This window comes from Vollenhovia emeryi, unplaced genomic scaffold (assembly GCF_000949405.1).
Source record: "Vollenhovia emeryi isolate VEMERY1.0 unplaced genomic scaffold, V.emery_V1.0 DF939128.1, whole genome shotgun sequence".
Lineage (NCBI taxonomy): Eukaryota > Metazoa > Arthropoda > Insecta > Hymenoptera > Formicidae > Vollenhovia > Vollenhovia emeryi.
Genome location: NW_011967238.1, coordinates 3,099,554 through 3,113,193, shown reverse-complemented (window position 1 = coordinate 3,113,193; position 13,640 = coordinate 3,099,554). Strand labels below are relative to the sequence as shown.

Here is a 13,640-nt window from a genome sequence, read left to right as displayed (position 1 = left end):
GAGGGCGGGGGGAGGGGGGGGAGAGAGAGAGAGACACGAAAGGCGCGGGTACAAGAAGAAAAGGAAAGCGAAGCTAGGGGAACGACATTCCAGCTGGAGCCGGAATGAAGCTGCGTCAACCTCTCGAAAACCGAAGCGACGTTTCGTACATTGTAACAATAACAGAACGCGATTCGTACACGATCGAACTCGGCCGAGCAGTCGTGCGCGTCCTTGTCTAATTAAAATTTCCTTCTCTTCACTCGAGGTCCTACGATTTTCGAAATCAACGTGGACTCCTCGAGAAAGGTACCAGGGGTGTTTGTAATCGTTCGGCGCAAAGAACGAGACGCGCGAGAGCCTGGCGTGCTGAAGACAGTTCGATGTCGTACTCGCGTAATAAATGGAAGCAAACGGGGCCATTAATTACGGGAGATAAAGGACGGGGGTGAATCCAGCGTGAAATGCGCTCGGCGAAATCAAGGTCGGCCGGTTGCAGCGAAACGCAATGGCGCTCGAAGACTCTCACGTGGGCCCGACTTCGCCGTTTCGCCTTTCGGATTAATATTAACATATCATGCAACGCGGCGCAAAAGGTCGCTATGTCTCTGAATACAATTTTCGCTACGTCCGTCCGTCGCCGAATAAAATTCGCTCCTCAAATCGATTGTTCCTCCCGACGTTGAAAGAAAAAAAAAAGGATTTCCCTAATGAAGAGCGTGCTATGTTAAAAAGTATCGAGCGTCGCTAACACGGCAGCAACAATGAGCGACAGCGCGCATGGACGGACATTTGTGCGCGTTACACGGGTGTGTGCGACAGGAAACGGAGCTGCCGTTGGCCGGCGGCCAAATCAAGTATGGATTTTTAATTGTTCGCGCGAGCTCGCCATTGTTTCAAAACTGCGGAGGAGGATCGAGGAGGACGGTGTGTGCGCGGCGGCGTTCGAAATTAAATAAATCCTCGGCGAATCGACAGACGGACCGCCGGACTTGATCCGCGCGCGGGACACCCCGTGTAACCGATTGCGCGCCGCGTGAAACGCACGTGCGTCATGCACGCAATGACGGGCCGCGAGTGAAGTCAGCCAATCGAATTGCGCGCCGCGCGCGAAATCAATATCGGCCGATCCGTGATTAATGGCAGCGACGCGGATTATTATTCGGCCGAATTATCTGTTTCGGCCGCGGATTAAATTTGTTTCGTCGCGGCCGGCCGGGCGCGCGATCCCGAAAAGTTCATCGTCCGGCGATTCCGCGCCCGACAGTCACCGAGATGACTATTTATCGTGCAACCAGGTCGGGTTTCGGCCCTCCCGCCGACATCCTCGACCCGACACCCTCGAGGTTTTTTTTTTCCCCTCCCGAGTTTGGTGCACCACGCGGAGGATTATGCCAGCTGCTCCGCGCGAGCTGAAGAGCTGTCCGCACCGGGAGAGGACGAAAAAAAGGGGGATTGGGGGCCAACGGTTGAAAGGCGAGCGGAGAAATCCCGCGGATCTCCGGGCCGGCCTGTCTCTCCGTCTTCTTCTCTCGGTATTCGGGATCTACGCGCGCCCCACGGGAAATCGTCCTGAGCGGTGTGCTCGCCCGAAACAGGTCTTCGAGAGGAGATCAACGCGTTACAGAAGGAAAGCGCCTCTTCCAATTTGACCGTGACAAATCGTAGTCGGAGCCCGGCTGCCTCTTAGGTCCCCGATCGATCGCTACACGTGATGTTCGAGCGCGGTCCATTAACGCGAATCGAACGAGTTGCCCGGCTGCGTGTCTCGTAATTGCATCGTACAATTAGCGCTAAGTGCGAGCGTCCGATTCTCCGCTCGTGTTCGCGCCGAGTTAGATTTTCGGCCTGACGCAAAAGCAAGATCTACGCGATCCACTGATCGCGAGAGCGTTTTAGATCATCGACGTCGTGGGCGAAAAGATCGTGCGACTCGTCCACACTTGCGCATCAAGATGGATTTTCGTCGCGCGTCCAATTTATTTCTGCACGGGGAGAATTTTCTCATAAAATTTGTCCTGAAAATCACGCGATCGTGGGACAACACGGCATCTCGAAGAACTTTATGAGGGTTTTTTCAAATTTTACCATACATTTCACTAGTAAAGAGTATTGTAAGTTAATTAGACGAAAGTCCTCTATTATGAGATAGCAGGTTTTCAAATTCGTCCAAATTCAACCACAGATCCTTTTTCGCAACGATTACACGATCCAACAATCAATTTTCCACTAAACAGATTTCACCCCAAGGGCAATAAATTCATGATGGAGCCAACAGATAATGCCTATTAATTTAGCAGAAACCCCGCTATCTCATAATAGGGGACTTTCCCCTACTGAAATGTACAGTAAAACTTGAAAAACTGTCATAAAATTCATAGAAATGCCGCGTTGTTCCACGATTACATAATTTTCAGGATAAATGTTAAGAGAAAATTCTCTCCGTGTAGCGAAGATACGTTCCGTGACTGCTGGTCAAGGTTTACAGCTAATCCGATTCATGAATATAAAAAGTCTCCCGTGGCTCATAAATCTATCCTATCGAACTGTGACATGTAGAAATTAATGTCTGCGAATAAAGCAAGATATTCGTGTAATTTTTTTGTTTCGCGACGTTATAATTCAATGCGATCGCAGAGATTTGGGGACACGAGAAGCGGACATCATAATGTTCGTCTATCTCAGCTTTCGTACGGGCGGCGGAGAATTCTATTCCTCGCGCGGAATTTCGCGCGTAATTCGGATTCCTTCGCTGAAAGGTCGACAAGGGGCGAAGACGGCTGGCGAAATAAAAATTCGCAACGTTGTAACGGCACGACGGACATCGGCGGCAAACAAAGGGATGGGGTTCCAGCCGCGAGGGAGAACGGTCCCACCTCGTACGGTCTTGATCCGAAGTTATCTGAGCGGCGCGCGCGAGAGAGAGCGAACGCGAGAGCCGATTATATTAAATGGCTGGTAAAACGGTCTGCTTAACATAGCGTTTATCTGCTCCTCTTGCTTTAGTACTTTTTCACTGCCTCGTCAGCCATCGCCCATAAACTTGACTACGACTATCCCGTGTCTCTTTTTCCCCACCCATAATGCGAGAAGGAGAGAGCCCTCGGTGCATTTTTCCGCGCGCCCGCGCGTGTGGCACTGCACGCAGCCGGGCCGAACTCATAAAAGATACAGGACCGTTAAAACAGTTCATCGCCTCGAGTGCTCATCATACCCTGACGCCCTTTTTGTTTATGATAAAGCTCTGAAACTTTCTCTGTTCCTCACTCTCCTTTTTCCGCGTCGAAAGATCAAGTACTCTTCGATGCAATCGTCACCGACGCTTTTGCTAATTTTCAACGCGAATCACATCTAGGATCAAACTCTTCTACGCGGAAAGGTGGAACAGTTGCGGAATATGACAAAATCTCATTCTAGATGTCCCAGATACATTTTAACTTCCATAAAATATTGCTAGACATATTATTATTGTAAAAATGTTACTAACATATCTGCGTGTATAAAATATTCAAGGAACGTCTTGATAAGAAAATCACGTTGAGATCATAAAGAAGGTTCAGAGGACATTTTCGCAAGAAAAATACGTGCAATAGGAATCACTGATGCCTTCCCACATGAATTTCGGCACAGGTAGAACACATATACATTTTCCATGTGTGTATACGCAAACTGTATAAACGTGTGACATGTGCACATGTATCTCGTCTATTTAAATGATGTATATCGGTAAAGTAGAAGCAATTTTCTGTGTAGGATATATTAAAGATATGATTTCTTAACAAAAATCAGGAATTAGCCTACACGTTCATACAAAACTGATGCGGAACAGTTAATATTTTGGCGAGTTCGAGGTAAAGCACAATTAAAAATGCCGATATAACGAAGCGACGACGAACGATGCAACGACAGCGAGAGGCGACAAAGGCAATGAAGAAGCGCAGAGTCCTAAAACCCCACGGGGTTTCCGAGACGCGTGGGCGAAATGCACGTTCGCGCGCGCATGCAAATTTTTCCTCGAGAGGAAAAACAATAATCTACGGCGTTTGCCTTCGATCGCGAGAGAGGGACGACTTCTCTCGCCCATTTGGAGATATCATAACGTTACGGAAACGTGGGACGTCGTTGCTGACGTCACAGCCCGCGCTGCGCCAACGACACCCTCATGCCTCCTATTTGTGCGCGCTCGTGTACCTGTGTCTGTACGAATGCGTGTACGCAAGTACACGCGCGCAGACACACACATACATCGTCGGAAAAGCAATGCGAAAGAGGGTAGCTTGAGGGGCGTGGTGTGGACCTTCCACCCCCGAACGGGCAGCGAATACTTTTGATGTAGCCGCCAGCCCCCCACCGATCTTTCCCGCTCACCCCCGCGATCTCTCTCGCCCCCTCTTCTCCCACGATCGCGTCGCCCCCCAGAAATAATTGCGCGTTTCGCGGTCTCTTGATCCGCGCGTAAAAGTAATCCAAACATCGCATAAAAATTATGTTTACGAGTTTCGAATGGGGGGAGGGGTCTCGCAAGGGGTCCACGCGACCGAAGGGTGGCCGAAGGGTCGCAGACGGAGATCTCTCTCCCATGATCTCTCGATCTCGGCCCGCCGCGACACGACCAGCTCGAACGTCGACGTTTATTCGCGGAGAGATCGCGGCTCGATCTCGTTTCCACGCGATCGGAGATTAAATACAGGCCTTATCGCTCATTATCGCGTTTCTCTCGCGACGATTCGAAGGTCGTAGGAATCCCTCCTCCGCGCGCATCGCGTAGAACACCGAGGGCCGCCGGGTGCCCGCGCTCCGGGACCGCGACCGGCGCCAATCGATTCCGAGTTAAAAACGCGATTTAAAAATCAATCCGCGCGCGCCGAAAGTCAGGCGCTTTAAATAAGACCTGTGATTTATGACGCACAATAACTCGCGCAGCGCAGAAATGGAACGAGACTTCGCTCGCGCGCAGATACAATCGGTGACGCTGCAAAAAGAGTATGCATCCTCGTCAGAGGCGGACCCAGGGAAGAGAACATCCCTCCCTCCCTCCCCCTTTCAGAAGATCAGGCGCCCCAAAAATGTTTTATGTATTCACACTGATAGGAAAATATGTAGTATTTGAAACTATACTGCTTACACTTCTTCGTGTAAGCTTTAAGGCCCGAACACACGAAGAAACTTAAACAGGAAAACTTAAGACTTAAAGCAAATGACCAGTGACTGTCGAGAACGTAAGCAGCCATTTTGAAACTTCAGCAATGCTGAAAAATCCGATTGGTGGATTTTTCGTGTGTTCGGGCCCACACACTTCTCTGACCGCGTGCGAACCGAGCGCGCCTACGTTCTTAAGCGACAGAGTGCCGGGTAGCATTTTGTACACTGAGAAAAAAAAGTGTTGAATCAAGAAATATTTCTTCATATATTATAATATATGCGGCGATCACGGGCTGCCAAGCAAAGATTTATCAATTCGTAAAAATATTCGTCGATTCATAAAAATATATGTTTCAATATGAATCACTGTCTGTTTAACAAACTTATACATTTGAACTGAAGAAATATTGCCGACTAAACGTATTTAGTCATTTCAATAATCTTTTTTCTCAGTTTATCTTGTACCTATATTTTCTCTCTAGGTATTTGCGCTATTAATGATTAAATCACCGACATGTTTGATTCAATTTTCTCGTTGGTTCTCTCGTTTCTTTAACAGCCACTCCATATTTCTCTTTCTTGCCAACCCATACGAGAACGTGAAGAAACATTCCCACACTAAAAAAACCCTAACGCAGGTAGATTTCCAGGCGTCGTAAAAATTTATCACTATTTCGTGTATCTGTTAGAAAATTGTTTGTAGTCTGAAAAATTTATAGCAGCAACATCCTAGTAATACCTTCTGGAAAGTTTAGGTTTCGTGACTAAATATTAATCATTCATGCCTCAGTGATCGAATTGGTGAAACGCCCGCCAGTGTACACTCAGAGAAAAAAATAATTGCTACAACTATAAAAATGTGATCAAATAGCACCTCAACTTTTTGTCATTGGTTATAGAAATTAAAAAACTATAGTGAATTGAAATACAGAAATATTGTCAGATTTGTCAAATGATATGATTAATACAACTATATAAATAACGTTGTTGTTGTTGTTCTAACATGATTACCTAAACTATATTTTTATGGTCATTATTATCAAAACATTTAGTTGCTTGAAACATAATGTAACGATAATACGGATAATCAAAATTTATCTCTCAAAACTATAATGACTTGTCCTTTGTTGCGCCTTACAGTTTTTAATATGGGGTGGGGTATCAATAGGCTTCCTATTAAAAAATTCAATTAGTTTGTGCAACTATAATTCATTAGTTCTTGTAATAACTCAGTCTAGTTGTAATAATTATAAAACACTTCATAGAATTAAAGTAATATAGTTAATGTTATTTTTCCGATTAAGTTTGTGCAACTATTATTTATTAATTCTCTTAACCATTAATTTAGTGACGACAATTATGAAATAGGTAATTAAACTATGTACAATAATTCTATGACTAAAATTTGTATAGTTCTCACCTATATAGTTGCCATTACTATAATTTTTTCTCTGAGTGTAGGAAAGTCTAGGTTCAAATCCCCCAAAATAAATTTTTTTAATTAGAATCTGCCCGTTACAACAATTTTCTACATTGATTAATCATTCACATTGGATAGCTAGAACAATCTTTGTAAGAAATATAACAGTTTATGTACCACAATCAAAAGTTATTTAATGGATGAGCGTAACAGAAAGACTTGCTTTCCAACATTCGCTAACAGTTGAAATAAGAATTCTGTTTCTGTTATTTAAATTGATTAAATACAACACATATGCGATTTCGCAGTATTGACTATTGGTTCATATATCTCATTGTTATTTTTCGTACCTAGAAAATTGTTGCTGCAGTTGCAAGATTACTTTTTTGAGTGCATGAATTTTAAACTACACGCGAGTTTTATGATTTTATTAAGTCGCAAACGAGATTACAGAACACTGTATGCGCACGATTATTTCTTAGCCAATTATAAAAGAAACAATCTGAAGGCTTGGGAAATAGGCAAATCGCAAGTCGATCTGCTCTGTTCTCTCTCCTCTCCCTCCAAGAGCGCCTGTGATCCTCGCCGACGTTTGATTCCCGCGTTACATAAAACACACACGTGTACAAGTACACGGCGTCGGGAGGAGGCAGAAGGCAGAAGAGTGGACTGAAGCGGCGGTCTCTCCGCGGGGAAAGGCGCGAGAGTCACGAGCGGGAGTTTGTCGCGTTCGAAATTGACTCATTTAAAAATTCCATTCATCTGTTAGCGCGGCAGGCGAGTCGTCCGTACGTAAAGTTTAATGATCCGTGCGCGGCAAAAAGGGCAAACGCCTACGAAAGAGAGAGAAATCACTCACCTGTCTTCTCCTTGATCTCGCAAAGCACCGAAAACAGGGCGGGCTTCATCCTGTGGCAGTTGAGGGTGTGTTTCCTGCAAGGCAGACCGAACGTCGGATTAGCTCTCGAAATCGCCACCCAAAATCGCGGGAAAGGCGAGAAGGTCGACGCGGGAGCCCTCGGCCGACTCGAGATCGACTCCTCTGGCGAGGGGGAAAAAAAAGGAGCGTGGTCGGTCCCGAATCCGCCGAGAGGGAAAAACCGACGTGAGGGAAGGAAGGCGAGTCTAGGCGCCACTTGGCGTGCAAATTACACGCGAAATTACAACTACCGCCATCGAGATTAGCGGCTCGGCGTGTTAATAAAGGCAATTAACTTAATTCAAGGCCGCGCGCTTAATTGAGGGCCGCGATATTTAAATGGCCGGGCGTTTAAATCGCACGTCGCGAAAATTACCGAGCGCCTCGCCCCGTGAAACGCACGCGTGTTCGCGGGAGGCGCATCTGGCACTCTTTGTGGCGGCGTCAAACACGCGGACAGGTACTTAATATACCTTGACACACACACAAGCGCGAGGCCGACCTCATGAATGCGGGCAGGCACATGATTAGTCGTGTGTGTGTGTGCGCGCGGACGATCGGTCGAACACGAGGAGCCGGTTAAGGCCTGAGCATACGAAAAAACCCACTGGTAAAAGACTTAGGGCCCGAGCAGAATGGCTGTCTTGTATTCTTAAGTCACAGGACAGTCATTGTGCGTTACTCTAAGGCAAAGATTTAGAACATAAAACATTGTCTTAAGAATACAAGATAGCCATTCTGCTCAGGCCCTTAAAGCCCGAACCATGAAGGAACTGAAGCGAGAAAACTTAAGACTTAAGAAAAATTATCAATAACTGTCGAGAACGTAAGCAGCTATTTTGAAACTTAAGCAATGCTAAAAATTCTGATCGGTCGAAATTCTTAAGTCTTGAGTTTTACTGCTTAAGGACCGCCGCACACAAATTTCCGTAGAAATAACCGTAAGACTTTGACCAATTGCATTGCTTCATGTGATTACGGACTACCGAATCGAGCAATGTAATTGGTCGAAACCTAAAGCCCGGTCTACAATGAGACAGAAGTCAGTAGTCAGAAATCATGAACCGTAAGTTGAAAACCATGAAGAAAAATGCTGATCCACAATGAATCATAAGTCACTATAATCGAGCAAATCAGAGACGTGGAAATTTATAGGCAATTATGTGCCTCAACCAGCTCGATGAGTTTTAAATCATCAATATTCTCGTTGTATGCAGCGATTTCCATCGTTAAACAAGTTTGATTAAACTCAGTTTTGTGGAACAACACTTAAAAAATACCTAAGAAGGTTATGTTCTGAAATGTTTCTTTGTAGGAAAATTATAATATACCTACACGCATATACTATAAACTGTCAGCAAGTACAAATTTTTCTCACGTAAATATTTCGGAATATAACCATAACCCCAAAGCCAGATGTGGCTTGGCGCTCTCGATAAAAATGGTGGGCATATGATTGGCTGTGAGTGGTCAATCATAAATTACGTATTAACTATAAGTCAGAAGGATTGGATTTTTACAATCTTCTTACGACTGCCGCGTTCCAACTTGTGAGTGTCTTATAATAGGCTTATAACTCGCTTATGTCTTCTAACTACTGACTTCTGTCTCATTGTAAACCGGGCTTAAGACTTAAGGGAAATGACCAATGACTGTCGAGTACGTAAGCAGTCATTTTGAAACTCAAGCAATGCTGAAAACTCCGATCGGTCGAGATTCTCAAGTCTCAGTCTGCAATAGATTTAAACCCTAAGCATTAAAAAATTGACTAATCACAGTCGCGTATTCTACTCATACTTGACCGTGATTGGTCAATTTCTTAAGGCTTAAATCATCTATTGTAAACTGGGACTAAAGTCAACGGCACACGGTACTATTTTTCCTACTGGATTGCTTACGAGAGCCAATCAGGATTCAGCCTTAAGTCATCTGATCTAAAACTCTGCATCCTTAACTCTCGTAAACAATTCAACAGGAAAAATAGTATCGTATGCCGTGTTGGCTTTAGTCTTGAGTTTCACTGTTTAAGAGCCGCCGCACACAAATTTCCGTAAAAGTAACCCTAAGGCCCGGTCTACAATGAGTTGTTATTCGTTAATCATAAGTCGGAATATGTTGATCATTTTCCTTTCTAGACGGCAGAAAAAAGATCCGTCAGATTGTTCTGACTTCAGACCAACGACTCATTGTAAACCGGACTTTAAGACGTTGACCAATCGCATTGGTTCATGCGATTACGGACTACCGAATCGAGCAACGCAATTGGTCAAAACTGTTACGGGGATGTGTGTGCGGCGGTCATAGTCTTTTCGTGTGTTTGGGCCTTCAAGACCGCAAGCAGCCATTATAAAACTCGAGCAACGTTGAAAAATTCAATTGGTTGAAACTCTTAAGTCTCAAGCTTTACCGCTACAGTTTTTTTTCGCGTGTCCAGGCGCCGCCGTTCCCATTCTGTCCGCGTGGAGCGGATTTATTCCTCGTCATTTTGTTTACTCGCGAAATCGTTAAAAAAAAACTATAGAATCGCAGCATCGATCTCCTCGCGGGTCGATAGATCTTATCTCGCGGACGAGCGCCCCGCGGGGTCCGTCGAATTATCATTAAAAAAGGCAGAGAGGATGTTTACTCGGGACTATGTGTATTCCGCGTGATAAATCAGGCTGATTAACGCGCCAATGAATAACGCGCGCGCGTAATTAGCTGAGCGTGTACGCGCGAGCGAGAAGTCGCGCGGTCGCACAGTAGGAGCGTATTATCACTCGTCGTCATTAATAAGCGCGTCGCGCGTTTTATAATGCCGTATAATTAACTGCAAAGATTGCGCCAAGCGCTCCGCGCGTGTTCCTTTTAATTTGATACGCGAGATACGCGGGGAGGAACGAAGACGCGCGCCTCCCGCGTCACGTCGCCGGGAATCGACGGGGAGCGTAAACGCCGGGGTGTACACTTCGTAATCCGCGCGATTTAACGCGTTTCCATGAACTCGAAATAAAACCGCGCGCGCGCGCGTCGTGTTTTATACGCGGGCATCGTCTTTTACGAGAATTTCGTTTACACGGCGCCGCTCTCCCGCCGGCTAACGAATCGGCCTCGTAAATCGGAAGTGCCATTAAGCCTTTAATTCCGCTATTAACGAGCCGTAAACGTAATTTTCAGCCCCGACGTAACGCTGATAGGCCCCGAGGACGCTTCAGCGCGAGTGGTCGTGGCAATTACGAATACGACGCTCCCGATGCAACTATAAAGCGCGTATACACGTTTAACGTTCGACGGGGAGCGAAGAGGGGCAGGGGCGGGTGCGGGACGAGGAGACGTTCGGAGAGACGAGACGGAGAGGAGAGGAGAGGAAAAAAAAAAGGTAACGGTACTCGACCAGGGGCAAGATCGAAAAGAGACGCGTCCCGCGCGTAAAAAAATGGCGGAGCTCGGGGGAGAGGGAGAAAGGATGAACCTCGGGCACGTACCTCGCTTGCGCCTCGTCCAGGCTCTGGTCCGTGATGTTCATGATCTGCTGCAGGATGTCGCCGATGTCCTGCTTCCGCGCCTCGACCGCCTGGTCGGGGCCCTGGGCCGCGGTGCCGTCGACCGGGCCCATGCTGCCGTAGCCGGCGGTGTTCTGGGCCGCCTGGCCCTGGTTGCCACCCATCAGACCCACACCTGATCCACCGTGTTGCAGCATCCTGCCAGTCTCATCCATCAACCGGATGCTCGGCTTAGCTCCAGTCCCGGCGCTGGCGCGAGTCTAGTCGCGGCCCACCGTGCTCGCGCACGGACGACGTTACGCGTGGCGGCGCGTTTCTACGCAAAACGGAACGATCGACGGAACGCTAACTCCGGTGCGTGTACACGCACCGGCGGCACGCGCGCGTTACGCGTTTAACTCGTATACCAGGTGTCGCGGAAGAACGCGCGACAAACTTTGAACGGATCCGGCCACCTTCTGCCTCTCGTCGGACGATGCCGCTGGCCGGAAGTAATGATACACGTGCTTCCTCTCTCCTCTCCCCCTCTCTTTCTCTCTTCGCCTTCTTCCGGATCCTTCGATCTCGTGGAAGGCGCGCGTTGCACACTTGCAAAAATATATTCTCTCTCACTTTATCTCCGTCGTCACAAACACCTCGTGACTCTTGACGCACCGTTGCCTCGCGCAGAAACGCGCGGCGCGAGCGACTTGGAGGTTATGCCAACGCCGCGGTGCCTTTGTCCTTCTGCGTGTCGCGCGGCGGCTCCAACTCCGCTCCGCTCCGTTTCGTCCCGTCGCCGTCTCCCTTCCCGTCGCTCTCGCGCGCGTCCCGCTCGCTCGCTCGCTCGCTCTCTGCCTCCTTCCCGCGATGCGCTTCTTCTTCTCTTATCCCGCCTCTCTCTCTCTCTCCCCCCCGCACCGCTGCGCTCGGTGATGCACTCGCGGCTTCTAATTATCGACTTCTAAAATCTGGTATACACAATATAGGGCAAGTTGAGATTAGCGGCTCTAACATTGACGGATTGTCGGGTTTTACGTATACGCGGTTGTGTCGAGACGGTCGGCGTCGCGCCCGGACCGCACTCCTCCCTCGTCGAGACTCCACACTATGTATATATCTATATATATAATATATCTCTCTTCTCCCCTCTCTCTCTCTCTCTCCCTCTTACTCGCTATGGCTGAAGATCGGCGTCGTTCTCCGAGCCATCCGCGCCACGGACGTCGCACACCGAGCTCTCCGCCTTTCAAGGAAACTACTGCGACGACGGCGGCGGCGGCGACGACGACGACGACGACGACGGCGACGATGACGCGCGCGCGGACCGACCGTTTCCGTCGCTCTTCTCACTGTCCTCGGTCGCTCGAGCGACTGCTACGCGGCTCGCGGGTGTACGTGCGCGTCCGTGCTGTGCCCTCGGGTATATGCGTGCGGTACGCCAATCGGCGGCCATAGCAGCCGCCGCGGCCAATCAGAGCGTTCCATGCATCCGCCGCCGCGCCGCGTCACCCGCTCCCCCCTCTCGTCCCGCGCTCACGACGCACCGTCGTCCGCCGCGTGCGCGCATCCACCTTCCCGTGCTTTGTGCCTTGTGGCCGCCCGACTCTCACGGCGCTCGTGGCCGCGGGCTCATAACCTCCTCGACGCTCTGCCGTGCCACTAGGCGATCCCCGTGGTCGCTCCAGGAACGCGTCGCTCGCGCGCGTCTCCGTCGCCGGCTTCGCACACGGGCGCAAACTCCGCCCACCTATCTCCTTCTCTCTCTCTCTCTTTCTCTTGCTCGCGTCCCCACCGCGACGGTCGTCCTGCTCCTTTTTCGCGCGCACGCCGGCGCTTCCTGGTGTTTGTCGCGCGTTCGTCGACGCGTAGACCGTCGAGAGAGAACTCGCGCCGACGGCCGCGAATCGCGATGAAAATCTGTCCGCGGATTCTCTCGCGAACGGGAGAGGCTCGCTCGCGCGCGAGAGGGAGTCGTAAATTACACGGGCGCACGCTGCTGCGCAGTCGCCGCGCGCGCGCAAGATGGCCGCCGCCGAGGCGACCATGACTGCGAAGCGGGAAACGTAAATCAAGTGCGCGGCATGGCGCGGCAGTGGCGTGGCGCGGCGCATACCAGCGAGGCCGGTTTTTGAACCCGCGATTGCCGAGTGTAACAACCGCGCGGATTTGCCGTAACGGAATCTTTCGGGATTCGAAGATCGGGTTAAATTGACGAAAATATCGACGCGTCCTTTCGCGTTATTCGAGTCGCCCGACGTTTGCTAGTAATTTTTTAATCGAAAATCGAATATTTCACATTTGTCGAACTTGAATCATATGTCCGTGAAATAATTATAATAATTATATTTATAAATTGAAACTGCTAAGGTTAAATTATAAGTAAATATAGAAGTTTGAAATCTCTTTGGTTATTCTTAATTTTTTAAGCGACTGGTGTACTTTTATTTTAGTCAAATGGGATTTTAGGGTCCCGCTAGACATTATTGTCATATTCAATTTAAAAGCAGCAGTGTCTAGACATTGAAATGCCGCTTTTGCTTAAAGAACACAAAAACGAACTCTATCTTCGCTAGCCGGTTCTATCGTCAAATGTATGCAGAGATCTGTTCTTTATTATTTATATCAAATGGCAGTTTTTGTTTTGCCTCAAATATTTATCGTGCCTGTCGCTCGCGAAACCTGCGTATGGGGATGTAAATGAATATGAGCACTTAGG

At 48.4% G+C, this 13,640-nt stretch overlaps 1 protein-coding gene across 6 annotated transcripts in view; it reads right to left on the bottom strand.

Annotated features, from left to right (window-relative positions):
• LOC105568689 (homeobox protein extradenticle) overlaps positions 1 to 11,800 on the bottom strand; it is a 59,300-nt gene extending 47,500 nt beyond the window's left edge. For 5 of the 6 annotated variants that reach the window (XM_012024549.1, XM_012024547.1, XM_012024552.1 and 2 more), the window contains exons 1-2: positions 10,925 to 11,800; positions 7,401 to 7,474 (exon numbers count right to left, since the gene is read on the bottom strand). In XM_012024549.1, coding sequence (XP_011879939.1) covers positions 7,401 to 7,474; positions 10,925 to 11,157 — 307 coding nt within the window. In that variant the 5' untranslated portion in view covers positions 11,158 to 11,800. The remainder of the gene's footprint in view (positions 1 to 7,400; positions 7,475 to 10,924) is intronic. The other variant, XM_012024553.1, reaches the window with a different exon arrangement.
• Between the last annotated feature and the right edge of the window lie 1,840 nt (positions 11,801 to 13,640).